Consider the following 17,950-nt stretch of genomic DNA (forward strand, 5'->3'; position numbering starts at 1 on the left):
TCTGGTTTTCAGTGCCCAAGAAAGGGGAGTGGGACAATGGCTTGGGAAGGAATGAAATGAGGTTAGACGAGGCAAAGAAAAGAAAGAAGGGAGAGTTTCATAGAAAATTTCTTCCAGCTGATTGTTTTCTTGCTGCTGAACAGGGAGGAAAATATAAAGTAATAGCTCTAGGTAGGAAAGACTAAAAGATGAAGTTGTCACTCTAAAGATGGAAACAACTAGCTTTTCAATGTGAATGGCATAGTCAAGCACTGAAGCAATGATTTCCCTAGTGTTAGAAATTTAAAATTTTTAATATGCTTTAATTTTTCAACATCTTAAGGCCTCTAAGTCTAAGATGGGTGGTTCAGAATATAAGTTAAAATTGACATTCATTCATTCATTCATTCAACAAATAGATGCTGAGTGCCTCATATATACCAGGAACCACCAGGGATATAACTACGCAAAGAACAGACCCAACTTCTTGCCCTCATAGAGCTTACATTATTTTGGAAGGAGCCAGAGCAATTTAAAAACAAATAATAAAATACACGGCATTGCAGGTGGTGCTAAGTAAGGTGGTAAGAAATAAAGCAAGAGTGAGAACAGGAACTACTGGCAAAGACGGGGTAGAATGAATGGGTTATCATTTTAAATAGCATGGTTGGGGAAGTCCTAACTTAGAAGATGACGTTTGGGCAAAGGCCTAAAGGAGATGAGAGAATGAATTATGCGGATACGTGGAGAGTATACAACGCCGTAGTAATCAATGTTGCCGCGCCACTCATATTGTTTACACTTCCAGAGAAGGAGATGGCGTTGGAGACAAGGCAGAATACGCATTTGATTTGTTGGTGTTCATCGCTTTCTCTACTTCACTGTAACATTTCTCTTAAAGGAAACATTTTGATAAAATATTCAAGTGTGAGTTTGCCCTGATGATATACTCATTTGGCTTCTGCTTGTACTTATGACCTCAGAGTTATTTCAAAAGTACCCGGATCAGTCAACTCAGCAGCAAAGCAAGGAAGAGAACTGAGAGCTTGTATTTCCCATCCTAGGGCTCAATCTATTGGCCCTTATCCATCTCCTCTGGTTATGGATCTTCCCACTGAGAATGGTAATTACCAATAACGACCAAGAGTCTCTCTCAGGTGAACTTGAATTTGTTAAAGCAGACAGACAGATCAACAAGTTCTTAATCACTGAGGGATAAGAAGTTGATTCCTTGAAGGTTTTAATTTAGTTTCTCAGTGCTCTTATAGAATAATTCTCTTGTGAATTTTATAGACCTCTCATCTGGATTATTGCAAATTTAGTTTCTCAGTGCTCTTATAGAATAATTCTCTCGTGAATTTTAGAGACCTCTCATCTGGATTATTGCAAATTTAGTTTCTCAGTGCTCTTATAGAATAATTCTCTCGTGAATTTTAGAGACCTCTCATCTGGATTATTGCAACAGTCTGCTTCATCTTCTGCCCTTGTCCCTCTGTAGCCCATTTTCAACACAGTAGCAAGAGTGATCTTTGAAAAAAACTAAGTCAGATTATGGAATACCTCTGCTCAAAACTCTCCAAAGGCATTTCATTTCACTCAGAGTAAAATCCAAGTTCCTTTGCAGGATCCACAAAGCCCCACATGCTATGGTCTCTGTAACAATCCAGATTCACCTTCTGCCACTCTCCCCATCTTGTTCATTCTACTTAAGGCACAATGAGCTTCTTGCTGTTCCAGGAAGAGTTTTGCCTAAGGGCCTTTGTCTGTATTTCCTAGGTTTTATAACTTCCCCCTACTTCCTCCAGATTTCCTTACAAAGGGAAGCAGCTCTGATCATCTGAAGTAATAACAACCTTTTACCCTCTATCCTCTTCCCTATCCTGCTTATTCTCCTTTACTTTTCCTTACATCATTTATTACCACATAACATACCATACATATTTGCCTCTTTATTGATTTAGTACTTCTTTTCCCCACTAGTGAGAGCCAAAACCTATTTTCCCAGCATCATCGGAAAAGTGTCTAGGACATAGTAAGTGTTCAAATCTGAAGGAAAAAACACCAACCTGTAGTTTAAGACTTACATTAAATGCCACTGATTGGACCTGGTGCTACACTCACACAAATAAACTTTGATACAGACTGATGTTTTTTCCTGATGACAACAAAGAAAAATTTAAAAACTGCGCAAAAGATTTTGAAATGCTAACAAATAAATAAGAGAAAATCAAATTTGCAATATTGGGAACATACATTTTAGCTATTGCTTAGGCATAATCTTTACAATGGAATAATTTCATAAATACAAATCCAAAATACATACAGCACAACCCATAAACAGTAATATTCTTTAGGGAAACAGACATTGAGGAAGATAAAAAAAGGAACCTACTTACAAGGTATAGATTTTTTTATAAACTGAATTTTAATTTAAAAAGTATAGTTCAAAAACTTAAGAATATTCTATTTCCAAGAATATTCCATTTTATTATTGGAATACTACCATTCCAATAGTAAAAAAAAAAAAAATCACACAAGTTTATAGCATGTTAAGAGGAGTTCTGCTTTCTTTTCAAGAGGTAAGGTGATTTTCAACCATTTATTTTTATTCTAGTAACGATATATAATACTCACATGGAATTTTATGTAACTCATTCATGAACTTCTCCTTCAGCTTAGAAAAGGCATCTTCCTTTCCTTCTCCAGGACTGGCTGGCTCTGTGGCATTGTTTGGTAGGACTGTCGCAACAGTGGTGACTGGCGGGGCTGCCAGGGCCTCATGATGACTCTCGCTCACCATTTTAGGTTCAGGTGAGACTGTGAGAGGAGGGAAGCAGAAAAAGAACAATTCAAAATGGCTTAGCTGATCCCACGTCAAAAGTACACCAGAGATGAAAAAACATCAGAGGGTGCACCTGCTCGCTGGGTAAATAGTCTATCATTAGCATAGTACTTTATGTTGGTTCATGAAATATTTATGGACCCACAGTACAGAGTCATCCCCAGAAGGTAAGAGCAGATGTAGTTACGAAAAACATTCTCTCCCAACAATACTATGTAAACTGTCAAATCTATTAGTCATTTATATAGGCAATTATTTGCTGTGTGGATTTAACTTCATAACCCATATCTCACTGACATGTGTATGAAACACTTGCTGACAACACACATGCTCTCTACTCTAAACATTTTGTATTTTCTAAAAAGAAAAAAGAGCAAATATTTATATTGGAAATGTTAATAAATTTAACATCCATTCAAAATGTTAGTAAATTTTAAAATGGTAATAAAGAATACTATTATAACATTGATACTCTTTAAGATGTCATGAACGTTATACAGAAATTAGTTCTTGAATCTCATTTATTGATGGTAAGTTTTTCTCCCCATCAGTTTTTTGACATTTACTGTAGACAAAACTCTGATCAATAATGCACTTGTCTTGCTGGGTGAATTTTTGAAGCTATGGTAAACATGGCATGATTGACTATATAAACCGAGGCATGGATGATAAAACATGACTCGTCCAATTATTTCAGTATGATTATATTATTGAAATAACTTATTCAATTATTTTGAATGTTTATCTCCAAAATATTAAAAAACAGTTAATTCTTAAGGCAGTCAATGCAAACAATCTTAGCCTTGAATACAGAAGACTTCACTTCTAGTCTTCTTCACCAGCTAAATAAATTTTGACAAGACATTCGATCTCTTAATTTATTTGCCTTCTGAAATAAGAAGAACTTGCCTAGGCTTTTCTTAGTACACGTGACGTGCTCTCTAAATGGAAGGAAGGCGTTCTAAAGGGGTGGAATTGAAGTCAGTCTCCAACCTAAACACATGCTGGACTTTAATAATTTTACTGTGTGATTTAGATTTCAGGCTATGCCTGTGAGAGAGTGGACACGATTTGGGGCAGAAACAGATACATACAAACAGGATTGGGCATGAGTAACTTCACAGTCTCAGCAGGAAAGTTGATGGACCTATAAAGCCCTTTTGATTAGCAAAGAAATGGAGATACCCAGCAAACAGAAACAGGATTTTTATAGAATTCAAACCTATTGTGAGTTAATTATGCATATGTACATATTTGGTGGGAGTAAAATTAAAAGTAGAATAATCTCAGATGTATGGGTTTATTATTAAAATCTTAATCAAAATCCAGAGATTTTTGGATCTCTTGGAAGGAGATGATGGCTGAGGCTAATACATACACATACAAAATCGATTTTTATTTTATAATAGATTAGTTCTCTTTTTTAAGCTTTGAATTTTCTACTACTAGCTATTAGTATAATCCTAAAGGGTAGAATCAGATAGCTAAGGGTTCAGATCTTCTCTGTTCTTGTTTCTTCACTTGCAAAGTGAGAATAATCATACCAATAACATAAGGTTTTTCTGAGTATGAAATGAGATAATCTATGTAAAGAACTTAGCACAGAGTGTCATGTAAGTTTGTTTCATCTACTGATTCATCCTTTCCTCCCTTCCTCCCACTCTGCCTCCCTAATAACACTTGGAAGTCCAGAATTTTCCAGATTTTGGAAAAATTTTATTTTTCTTCCAACTCAAGGTCACTTTCCAGAAGCTTTTCCTGATTTTCTGATTACGCTTAGGTTAGGATCTTGTCTCCCTGAAAAAATTTGGAGTCTTGTTTACACTGTTGACACAACTTAGGTGAAACTATTGATATTGATGATACCATAACTTTTATATTTCATGCGAGTCAGCAAGACTAAAATTATATATACGTACACACAGAAACACATACATATGTATGAAATATTACTATGTATATATTCAAAAACTGAATTTCTTCCTCTGCTGTGAGAATCACCAGACGTGATATACATTATTACTTATCTCCACAGGATAGTTGAGGGTATTTGAGGAATTATGGTTTACTGTGGGACTTAAAGGAAATGATTGTGTTTAGTACAGATAACTAAATACAACAGTGCTGTCATTACATTAAAGGCATATTGTCTAACTGTGTTTAGGCTCGATTTTTGGAAGTGAGTTCTGGAAGTGTGTTCTGGAAGTGAGATATTGTTCCTGTTCATCCAGACTACTGTTCAGCGGCTCCCTCCACCTGGCTATGTGTTGTCTCTAGTCTTTGTGCACACTGCTGGTTGGGTCCTTTGCCATACAGGTTGTTAAATGTTTTCTTACGACCCCAGCTATTATGAGGTATAAAACATTTCTACATATAAGTTAAAAGCTTTAAAACTTTACAGGAAGAATAAGACTTTTGGTAAATAGAGTCAACATTTAGAAAATATACTTGAGGTTTAATCAGTATTTTTTTAAGGAAGCAAAGAATGTTTCTCAAAAATAATCCTCTTCAGAAATAAGGTATGCTTGGAAGGCGTTTTATCAAAAAAGGTAAAAGCTATAACCTTTAAACTCCTACCAGCCGATGATATTTTTCTACCATTTCTGATTGTTTTTTTTTACGATTGGCACCTGAGGTAACATCTGTTGCCAATCTTTCTTCTTCTTCTTCTTCTTCTTCTTCTTCTTCTTCTTCTTCTTCTCCCTAAAGCCCCCCAGTACATAGTTGTATATTCTAGTTGCAGGTCTTTCTAGCTGTGCTACATGGGACATGGCCTCAGCATGGCCTGATGAGTGGTGCTAGGTCTGTGCCCAGGATCCGAACCAGCAAAAACCCAGGCTGCCAAAGTGGAGTGTGCAAACTCAGTCACTTGGACACAGTGCTGGCCTCTGATATTTTTAAAAACAAGGAAAAGATTGGAAGAAATATATAGACAATGTTCCTTCTACTTAACATATTCCACTTTGAAATTTAAAAAGTCATAAAATACAAAAATACAATAAGCAATTAAGGATCTAACATACTGACAAAAAGGACTGATAGCTTAATGTTTTATTTTTATTCCTTCTTATTTTGAGAGATAATATTGTTTGTAAATTGCAAAACTAAGACTAGTTACATGGCTCTTATATTCATATTTGTGGAAATAAGATGCTTATCAAGAAGTTGATTATTCAGTCCTGACTAAAGTGATGACTTTATACTCTTGTATGTACTTTAGTGCATGTGGCATTGTTTGCTTATTCAGAAAAAAGAATTTATATTCTACTCAAGTCTTGATAAAATAACAGCCAACAGTTGTTGAGTACCTGCTAAGTGGTTTCGATCTATGAAATCATATAGCTCTCTTACCACTCCCATGAGATAGATATAATTATCATCCATTTACAGGTGAGGAAATGAAGACTCACAGAGGTCATGTAATTGGTTCAAAGTCACATCCTAGTAATTGGTGGAGCTGGGATTTGAACCCGGGTATCTTAGCCACTATAATGTAAGGGATTTGCACACTATGAGAAAAGGATCTGATAAAAATGTGGTTTTTGAAGGAGCTTTTGACTATTTTTCTGACAAAAAAAGTGTTAATTTCACAAATAATCAAAGAACTGAAAGCTAAAATAACAATGAGATAATATATATTCATTTGTGAATGTAGCTAAATGTAGATATGGAGGTGAGGGTACAAAAAACTGGGCCATTGGCAAAAACCGTAAGTCAGAAAAGTGCTTCGTGGAGGCCAAAGTAACAGAGCGTCAAAAACTGTAGCAGATTCATTCTTTTTCTAGGAATTCACAATAAAGAATTAACCTTAGGTGTACAAATAATTTAATTGAAGGACGTTTATAGTAACTTATTTGGATCATTAGAAGACAAGAAACTACCTAACAGAGAGACTTCTTGAGTTATGGTAATTCATCAAATGATGTTACTAAAATTATCTAAAGGTAAACATTTACAAACCTGGAAATACACTAGAGTGTTGCATAAAAAAATGCAAATTATGAAACATTATATAAATGTCCAATTTCTTTAAATAAAAAACTTTTGTAAAAAAAGAGATTGGAAAAACACATTTTAAAATAACTTTGTCGGGGAACATTCACTGTTCTTTTCTTCCTGTATGTATGCATTGTCCATAAACATTAAAACCCTGAGTTATTTTAAACAACACAAAGGAAAAAACCTTTAAAACTGTTTTGCTCTTGAGAAAACTGGATCTTGTAGAAAGAGTTTAATTTTGTAATGCCAGATTAAAAAAACATACTTTAAAATGTAATGTAAAAAGCTAAATTGCAAGAGAGAATGATTCAGCTACATATTTAGCAAACATAATATGCTAAATGTCCATTGGTAAAATACAATGTAGAAAAAATGTTAAAGTATCATAAAGGTTAATACTTCTGTGGTATAAAATGAGGAAAATCAGGATTTTGGGTTGCCATGACAACTTTCCTGCGTCCCTTATATTTATTCTCCTTAGTAGGAATTTAATTATGTCTATCTCTAGGTCTACAAATTAATATAGATTTCTCAGATTATATAGTGAGATAGTCCTCCATACTGCATAAACATGATGATTTCTGGAGAAAGCACGATTTCTACCTCCATTTAAGTATTGTATTTTATAATAATAGCATGCAAAATTAAAGAGCAAACAGAAGAAGTTCAAAGAAATAATGAAAAAATTATTATTCCTAAAAATGAAAAGTAATCTAAGGCAGAAATACCTCAAACTGAAAGTAACTCATGGAATAATTATTATAAAGAGTCTAGGAGATATCACGGGATGTGTTAGAATGCATTTTTGAGGTAAAGCACGGAATGTAATGATTTTATTCCATCTGAATTCCCCTTGACCTTCCGTAGGCACAGGTGGAAAGCGTAGAAGACGCCATGTGCATCCCTCCGTCGCTCTCAGGGATGAGGCCCTCAGTCTGGGGGAGTGCTGCCTGTGGACAGCTCACAGCTGAGGAGTCTCTCTTGGTGCTTCACCCTTGTCTAAAGAGAACTGCCTTGCCCAGGGTCGAAGCCCCTTCCCCAGGGACAGTCCACATCCAATGGTTGGTGGATGGGGGCATAAAATCCTGGCCCTCTGCCTCAGTTTGGTTCAGCTCTGAAGGGCCTTGTAGGATCAGCTAAAGTCTGGGATCTGCATCTCAGTTCAGCAACTCCCTTTGCCCAAACCTGCTTTCTCCCCTCCCCTACACGGAAAGCATTCCCCAGAAGCTTCCTCTGACTCAGAGCAGCTTCCCAGGGAATCCAACGTGTGACACCCACTCTGAAAGATTTTTGGGGAAATAAAATGAATCAACTGTCAAAGGTTTCATTTAAATTCTTTCCAAACCTGAGGATCCTTAGGCAGTAAGTGAAGTCTAGCAGCATTATCAAAATCTTCCACAAGTTTGCAGATGTTTGAATGTCAGGCTCGAGGTGTATCTTCTCTCCAGTTTAAATAGATACTTTCTCTTGAGAGAAGTAAGAGGAAAGCCAGAGATTATAGGGTCCCTGTCATGGTGGGTGACAGCTGACTTGTGGCAATAGTCCCAGTAAAAGTGCTAGAGTTGAAAGTTTGTTTTTCAGACCTTGGAGCAACTGGAAGCGCAGCAGGCAGCCCACCTTCCTAATCCACAAAGTGTACAGGCTCCTGGGTCCTTTTTCCTTTCCAAAGAGATGTAAGTCCCTCCAGATTTTACCCATTTTTCTAGTCACAAGTCCTAAGAGGGGCAGGGGGAATTGTGCTTAAGAGTATGGCTCTCCGGCAGTACCTCTCATAAACGTCTCTGCAAATTGAACACGAGTGGGCCTGCTTAGCTTTCCTTTTAGAATAGAATCAACACTCCTCCCTAATCCTACAAATACTAAGCTACAAACACTGAAAAGGTGTATAGATTATTAAACTGGAGGCGTCTTTGGAAGAGTCTGAGGAAGGAGGAAATATTAAATACCAGCTGCATTTCTGAGGAATCTTGTTTATCTACTTATTTGCCACTTTATTGAGGTAGGATTGACATACAAAAAGGTGTACATACTTAATGTATACAGCTGGGTGAGTTTGGAGATAAGAACACACATGTGAAACCATCACCACAATCTCCAGTTCCTGGCTCTGTGGAAAGTGCTACATGTCTTCTCTCTCCCTTCTTCCAAAGCTGTCTCTCTGCAACCTCCTGCAGCCATATTCGTTTTCCTTCTGCTATCTTTCTCCGCTGTCTTTCTCTCTCCCTCTCTCTGATCAAAAACCTCTTGCTCTCCTTATCTTTGCCTTTTCTTTCTTCTTAGTTTCCTTTTTTTTCCCAAAAGGGAAGAATGATGCTCATGTTTGTTAGGTTCATTTATCTTGCACTGGGCCCTTGGTGTTTGTCTACTGAGCCCTACACTTTGTGTGGATCAGAAAACAGGAGAATAAGGCACCAATTCTCTCCACTGAGACAGCCCACGAGTTTCTCCTGGCTGCCTCCTCCTGCCATTATGGAAACTCAAATATGTCCCATAATGGCGTCTCTTGACACCAATGTTGGTAAATTACAACCCACAGTTATCTTCTTGACATAGTTAGACAACTGGGAACATGACTCCAATCACCAGGAAACAGTTGGGAAAGCACGAATGAGAAGTAGTAAGTAGAATCAGAAAGTGGGAAATTTGGGTCCAAAGGGAATAAGCAGAGAGAGGTGCTGATGTGAGGTGCTTAAAACAGAATAGCTTAAAAGGCAAACGTTTGTATTAAAAACCAGAGATCAAACTTTTTAAATGGCTAGCTACTCCTACTAGAGGTTGGAAAACTTTGTCTTACCAACTTCCAGATTTCTTATTTTTAATGCGCATTATTTCTTATCTTTTTCTTATATAATTTAGTTTTCCAGATTCTCCAGTGTTTATCTCAAGCAAAAGCAGTTCCTCAAGATCTATCTTCCTTAAAAGAGGAAGGACACTGATTCTAATAAGAATTCAATTATTTTCCCATCTTGCTCTAATCTTCATTGTTTGAAAAAATATGTCCCGTGTCAAAAAGTGAATCTGAATCTGCGAACCCGAGCCGCCAAAGTGGAGTGTGCTGAACTCAACCACTAGGTCTCGTTTTTAAAAACTTTATTCTCTGTGAGGAGAGACAGATCTGCCCCTGGATCCTGCAGACGGTTGGTGGGAGATGTAGTTGAGATGTGAATCCTAGTGTTTGCCCATTCATAACTCCTTTTCAATGAAATTGTCCTGCTCACAGGCTCTAAAGATGGAAAAGGATCTATGTAGATTGCATGACCACCCCCTACAGCCATAGTCACAGTGGATTTAAGGGTGGATGAGTACCTGACTCAAGGGCAGCTCACTTAGATGCTGGCCTGAGGCCAACGACACCATTTAAGATGAAAAGGTGAGTGAGGCCAATAAGAGTCTCTCCTTCAGGAATCGAAGCTATGAAATACTCTGAAGAAACTGAGGTATAGAGAAGAGAAGAAACATGCTCATTGTCGCAGAATTAATAAGTGGGGGAGCCAGGATTCCAAACACAGCTGATCCCAGGGCTCACGTCTGTGACCCCTGTGCAATGCCATCCCTCCAGGTACCCAGCTTCCTTTGGCTTGGTTTTCAGCTCTGAGTTTCAGTATGTAGCATCCTGTAAATACTAATATTGATAGAAATCTGAGCATCTGTACCTTGTAATCAAGAAAGCATAATGAGAAGTAAAACTTCCTGTGTAAGTACACTAGACTTGGTAGTTTCGGGAATATTTGAATTTATAGCCAGAGGTGATGAGGTCTGTTACTCAGTCTGCTCTGCATTCATAACTAGAGTACGTGGAAGAGTGACAGAACTGATGATGCACAGTGACGCGCGCTGCTATCCTGTAGGCCTCGAAAAATGCCATGGAAACTAACTGATAGTTGAGTGATTAAAACATTCAACTGAATACATTTTTTTTCCCCACATTTTTACATCTCTGAAATGAGGATTTGCCTTATAATCTGTGGCATCTGACTATCTGCCAGGCCCATGCACACCCAACCTCGTTATTTCCACTGATGTTCCGGTTAAATTATTGAAAGGCCATTTCAGGAAGAGATTTGAATCCTGGTTGTGATCTGAAGCTTTCTATTGAAACTCATGCAATTAAAACTGGCAGAACGAGAGTCAAGCAGCTTGGAAGATTTTGGAAGCAACAGTGGAGCAATATTTAGAGAAATGCTTTATCCAGCGCTCTTGATAGCACAAAGAAAAATGGTGTGTAAAAAAAAAGATGGGTATCATCAACTCAGTTGACAAGAGATTTAGAAATTTTAGGAATTTATTAACCAATCTATTTTGCTTTTATTTTCCTCTTTTGTATGTATATAAGGGTGACATAATATAAAATCTGTCCAAATAACTGAGTATTTTAATAAGTACAAAATAAAAATTTAAGTGATATAAAACTGCTTTTGACACAGTTTAATTTGTAGCATTTTTTTCTTAGTGGTATATAAAATAATGGTGCATCTTGTAATGGATAGATTCTTAGAGTAAATGAAATACAGATTTTGTAAAGAATGAAGGAAAAATGGAAGCATTGTTTGCAAATAATATATTATAAAGTGATAAACTATATAAAATTTTAAACAGTTTCTCATTCTCAGAAGATCGAATGCCACAATTATATTTAGCAAGTGTAGTCAATATAAATTTCAGAAGAACTAGCTAAAATAAAAATTAATCCATGAACCAAATGAAAACTATATTCATTGATATATTATTTTCCCCTCAGACCTTAATATACAGAATAGAAGAATGGAAACAAACAAAACATAGCCACGTCAAATCTCAAGTACTGAGTTACTGTAATAATGATACAGAAAATCAGGAGATATACAAATGGAAAATTTCCCACTTAAATAGGGAAAAAATTTAGGAAATTGGGATATTAGAGCTGTTTCTAAAAACATTTAATAATAAATTTACAAATTTTATATTGTTTTTCTAATAATCCATTGTGCACATTTCTCTATTAATGAAATATTTTATCATTGCAGTTTCAAAAATTGTAGTTTATTTTAAAAGTGCCACTCAATGATGGAGAACTGTTATGGCTTTAATGGGCCTCCCAAGATTTCAGTAAAAATGGCAAGGTTATGATCAAGAAAAAGAGATCAAAATAGCCTTTTCAAGTGCATTACAAAGACTTCAAGTGTGTTTTATAGTGCTTTAAAAATGGTAGAGTAAGGGTCAAAGTCTCTTTTCTTTTTTGATAGAAAAGGCAGATACGAAAACCTAGGCATGGAATGGAAATCTTACATGGATTCACTTAACATAATTTTCATCAACAATGCTCATTGTGTGCAATATTAATTGAAGTTACCTCTTTAAGTTTTGTACGGTATGATAAAAATAGATGCTTTGGGCGCTTATTGAAGAGATACAGATGGATCATGTCAATTGGCTCTCAAAATGCTTTCTAGAGAAGCAGCAGATAAATAATTTGGAATTCCCATTCTCTATTGCTTTGCTGCAACTCAGCTCTGAACTCTTGCTGTTTCTGAGCTGCAGGCACTTGAAAGAAAAATCTGAGCTTGCAACTCAAAGCTCCCTTTTATCCACCTGTGTTCAAACTGTCATTGTTTTTGTCACACAGTGAAGCAAACCTTTAAAATCGATCTATACACAGTTCCGATTGTGGTAAATATGATAGAAAATTCTGCAGTCTACAGTTAGAAATAGTATGTTAAAAAATAAAAACACCTAACACTAATAAGCCCATACTAGTAGCCAGGCATTTTTACAAGAGCTTTAGACATACAAGCTCATTTAATGCTCACAAAATAAACCCCAGGAGTCAGGCAATATTATCATCTCTCTATTACAGATGAGAAAACTAACCAAAGGTTGCACAGACAGTAAGTGCTAGAGTGAAGATTTGAATTGAGACAGGCTAACTCCAGGGCCCATGGAATTCTGCCCTGCCTTAATGAATGAATAGATAAATGCTGAATAAATAAATAAATTGTGTGTCTACAATGTATCTAACATGATAGTAGGTGCTTTGGATAAATTTCAAGTCATTCATTCACCATCTCTGTGCGTGGGGATACACACAGATGGTTAAAATCCAATGTGATACATGCTCTAATGGAAATGATTATGGGAGACTGTGCTGAAAGAACATACCACGTGGAAAACCACTAAGATTTAAAATATCTGAGTATAGTTGGGCCTGAAGACTAAGTTTTTTTGCAAAATATATCAGATAAGAAATATAAAAAGTGGTGATTTGGCTTATTCTTCTTTTTATATTCTATCTTCTATTGTGTGCCAGTGAATTAATTTGGGGACATGAGACATGAATGAACAATATCCACAAATTTACAAAATAATAGTAAGAAGGATGATATGTAGGTTGCTTATCTAACAGCTATTCCTTCCTTCTGATTTAAGATAAGCCCTATTTTTTCCAGGCAACTACTACTGCTTATCCCCCACTCTTGGGTAAATCTTTTTAATCTATACATCACTCAGGGTAATCCATTCTTTTTCTCAGTGGTTGGTTTAGGCAAGGTCATATGATCCAGTTTGGGCCTGCTGTAATAGAAAGGGAAGTCTGTTGCATGACTTCTGGGAAAGTTTTTCCACCTCTCAAAAATCTATACACAGGAGTAACGTTGCTTCTATTGGTTGGGGTTTTATTTGCGTGTGGTACCCAGAACTGCTCGAGCCATGATGTGATCATAAGAGAATCTAGTGAAGGAGACTGTTGATGCTTTACAGGTGACAGAGCTGAAAGCTGGAAGTAATCATGACCCTCATGAAGCTATTGAGCTGCTGTATTAATTAACCCCACAACCGTAGAACTCCTCGCAACGGAAGATAACACATTTTCCTTAAAGTGTAATCCATTTTGTGTTGCATTTGCTGTTGCTTGCAGCCAAAAATTATCATATATGAATACTTTATAATACAATTTCCACAATAACAAAAGTAAAACTTGCTTTTTTCTATAGGCTTATTATCTACTATGCTGTGCCAACCGGCTGCTTGCTGATCCCTTTACCTGTGTGTGCCTTTGACCCTAGTTTTGATTCTCAATAAGTCTAAGAGACATTCATTACATTTTCTCCTATGCAGAACAGGGCTGTATCTTCCCCACATCCTATAAATTATGGTGAAGATCATTGCTCTGCATCCTAAAGTGCTGGATAAGTAAGAATTGAATTGAATTGATTTGAAATACAAGAAAATTGGTTTTGTGATTGGTTTCATCTAATTTAGAAGATTTGAAAGGTTTAGGTAAGGTTCCAGTTTTGTACATTGTATTCAGATTGAATGCTCTGCTTTAATTAAAGTGTGAGTGAGGGGACAGTGTACAACTATGCCTTGATTCACTTGGATCGCTTTAGAAGTAAATCAGAGGGAGTCAAAGAATTGGAAGGAATATTTGAAAGGCAGGTAGCCTCTTATGTCCACTATGTAGTGTAGTCTCCAGGTGTGTCTTAGTGGGTTCCTTTTTTTTTGCTTCTTCTTTTTTGCTTTTGTCTCAATAAGAAACAGTTTACTCTCTCTCTCCAACAATTCAAGCTTTGATAAAGTTAGGGATACGCCCATGAAGAATTTTCATGTCTTCTCTTTCCTCTTGACAAACCCAAATCATGCCACTTCAGGAAAGTGAGCTTAAGGACAGATTTTCTATAAAATGCCATTGCGTCACCATCTCACATTTAAGCATCATTGTGAAAAATGTGACTTTGATAAAAATTATCTGTGGCTTTTTTTTAAACTTTCCTTTGGTCAACATTTGGACTTAATGCCATTTCCATTTAAGTGGCTCAATAATAAGAGCAATGAATATACCATAGTTTGCATCTTAGATCTTCAAAGAAAGAGTTCAGTGTAATAGTTTGCATTGAGAAGCACGATCTGTAAAGACCCTCTTATTTGCATCACAGACGGGCATGCTGGCTTACTGACAGCAATACACGGAGCTAAATTGCCTTTTCATTTTATATTCAGTAATTATAGACTCTATAATTTCATTAAAATAAAGTAATTCTATAGGCACAGTCCTCTCATCTCTTTGGGCTTTTCCCCAAACTTACTGATCAATAATTTGATATTATGACATATTAAAAGAAACTGAAAAGTGATCTAAAATACTGACTGTGACTAACTTCGTCTTTGAAATTTGCTAGATGATTTATAATCTCAAAATGCCATCTTACCATGACTTTTTAATATCCTGAAGTAGAAACCATCTTTGCCTCACCATAAAGCAGCAGACACAGAGGGGAGATTTGCAACTTTCCCTGTTGCGTAGCTCAGGATCATTGATGATCAGAACCTCAAGTTTGTTTCCTCAGTCTGGTTATAAACTTTGATGCATTTCTTGGGAGAAAATATGTTTCTATTTAACCAAATTTATTTTTTCTTCCATGTCATTAATATGCAACTGCTTTTCCTTAAAACAAGTAATGTCAATAGCTGAATCTCAATTAATATCCAACTGGCTAAGGAGACATTTCAGAGCGAGGGCATACTATTACAAATTCATAGCTGAATACTATATTGCAGATAAACTGACACTTTTACTAAGATAAAAGTATACTGATAGCATGAATGAAATATGAATGTTGATTTCAATCAACTGAAAGTCGTTGTGTATTGTAGAAGGTGAGATACAGAACAAAATAGAAGATATGATTTAATATAATTCCCACTTGTTTACTGGAGATTTTGTTTTAAAAAACTACTTAGGCGCTTTTGCAATCAAACACAAAATCAATGGGAGAAAAGAAACCCAAGCCGAAAGATTTTATCAAAGTTTCGTGCCTAAAAGAAAAAAAGAAAAAGAAAAAGAAGGAATGCTATCAAAGCACCACTAAAATTGAAAGAATAAAACTATAAAATCAAACTGAAATGTGAGGAAGATTTTTATAAGAGCAACTTAAAATCAGAGAATTTTCCAGGCTAGAAGTAGAAAGAATAGGCAAAATACAGTGCTGCTTGAAAGTTTAAAGCTGCAAAGGTGAAAATAATAACAACACACCTTAAGGAAGAATAATTCATAATGAAATGTAGGAACTAGGGTGTAAAAAAAAGAACAAGATAAAACCCATCAAGAGGAGAGGCGACGTTGACAAGGCAAGTGCCACAGTTATAGGAGCCCCTTGCTGAACACATGTGGGCTCCAGGACCGCCAACTTGAGAGAGATCTCAGTTCCCACTCTTGTCTTAGCCACAAAAGCAAGGGTGCGTTACTTGGATCCTGAGCCAGTGTATCCCCATTTGTTAGAAAAAATATAATAATACATAACTTACACTTTTATTATGAAAGTCAATAATATGTGAATAAGCATCTAGCAGGCACTCAATGGTAGTTGATAATAATCATTTTAATGCAATGTTTATAATAACAACAATAATAATGTCTTGTTCCTGTAGCAAATATATCCCTATTACAGAGCTGGATGCAAACAGCTCCTCCTACTCTAATTCGTGAAAGTTAATATAGTATCATTTGCCACACAGATTTTTTGACTAGGAGAGAAGGCACAGGTGAGAGATGCCATGTCTAGTCCCTAAGGAAATATTGGCATTCTGGCTTATATGTTAGTTTCTTGCAAATTGGTTAGTATGAGTCATACCAAAAGATAACTTTCAAAATAATTTTATGAGCCTGTCACTTTGAAGGCCAGATCCTGAAATATGGCCAAATTTTCTGTCTACTTCTCTATCTCACCACCCTCTGGTCCCATAGCAACATCAATTAGACTCAGAAAAAAATTTTAAAAAATCTTTTCTGTTTCTCGATGGAGGTTGGTTCATCCTTCTCTATGGAACAGGAACCAAACAGAATGACTGGCTGACCCATGTGGTATCACTCTGGTTCCAAAATTCCCTTTCTTGATTTTTTTACCTTTTCACTATTTGTATAGGTAGATGGTTCACCAATTGGGTATTTATTTGACTTACCAAATAATCCCCTTTAATAAATGTGACATAGGTAGGAGGGCAAGTTATGTTACTAAGCTATGTAGACGGGGCCAATACACATCTAGATCAGCTAGATTTAGATACATAAGAGCATGGGCCCTGAAGCCAGAATAATCTTATGTCGACAAATACTAGTGACTCATACAGATTTCTTGTAAATTGGGCACATTTCTCTCCCCATTTGGCCTCTTGTCTGCATGGAAGGGGTGCCTGGTTGTTCGGTGTGCCTGGTTAGAGTATGTGATGAGCAGGCTGCCCTTCTGATCCTGGGCAGGGAGCAGTAGGCAGACTGCGAAGTCCCTCGAGCTCAAGGTAAGGAGGGCCTTTCTCTGGAGTGGCCTGTGTTTCCTTTCTGGCAGAGGGGCTGCTCCTGCGCTTCTTCTTCACACCCTGGAGATTCCGGGAACCTGCTTTGCTTCTCTTTGGCCCTAAACCCTTCCCAGACTCCTCCTCACATTGCTCACAGTGCTTTCAGAGTGGCTCTTAGCACCTCTGTGTCGACTGGAGCCAGTTGTCCAGCTGTGAGAAGGCAGTTCTGCATTGATAAATGACTCCATTGCAATTACTCTCCAGGCAAAAACCCTTGATCGAGTCATTAGAATATCTAGGTCCAGCTGGGGAAAACGGTTCCTCTCTCCGGAGGACATTTTCGCCAAGCGCAACTGGGTTGCAGTCTTCTCAGATCTAGTGTCGTTATTGATTATTCTAAAATGCTTTGTATCCTTTGGAAAAGACTTAGAATTTCTGATTTGTTCAGGTACTGTCCTGGTGCCCAGAGTTTTATGTGCTCCACCCTTTGTTTTCATATCCTTTCTACCATTGCAGTAGCTTTTGGAAGGGAGCGTAAATAATCTCTTGTGGTTAATAAGCTACCAGGGACAGAAGTCCTGTCTGTACTACCATTGAAAACATGTCCTCTTCACTTAAACATGGAGAAAGACTTCTCCCCTTTATGCTGGAGAAGCGAAAAGATGAGAACTTTTCTGCATTCCGATTGCATTTCTAGAATTAGATTGTGATTATTTGTGTATGTGTCTATTTTGCCCATCAGCCTCTGAGCCCCTTGCATTTTGGGATAGGGTCTTATTCATATTTGTGTCTGCAATACTCAGCGCAATGTCTCAATCCCTACCGTGCTATGGGAGGAATCTGACGGTGTTTCGGACATATATTTATAGT

General features: G+C 36.8%; 1 protein-coding gene across 9 annotated transcripts in view; it reads right to left on the minus strand.

The window, feature by feature from the left end:
• Nucleotides 1-17,950, minus strand: part of SYT1 (synaptotagmin 1) — a 521,971-nt gene that overhangs the window by 189,966 nt on the left and 314,055 nt on the right. For all 9 annotated transcript variants that reach the window (XM_014841776.3, XM_014841759.3, XM_070507268.1 and 6 more), the window contains one exon: nucleotides 2,614-2,796. In XM_014841776.3, coding sequence (XP_014697262.1) covers nucleotides 2,614-2,779 — 166 coding nt within the window. In that variant the 5' untranslated portion in view covers nucleotides 2,780-2,796. The remainder of the gene's footprint in view (nucleotides 1-2,613; nucleotides 2,797-17,950) is intronic.

The sequence above is a fragment of the Equus asinus genome, chromosome 4, assembly GCF_041296235.1.
Source record: "Equus asinus isolate D_3611 breed Donkey chromosome 4, EquAss-T2T_v2, whole genome shotgun sequence".
Classification (NCBI taxonomy): domain Eukaryota; kingdom Metazoa; phylum Chordata; class Mammalia; order Perissodactyla; family Equidae; genus Equus; species Equus asinus.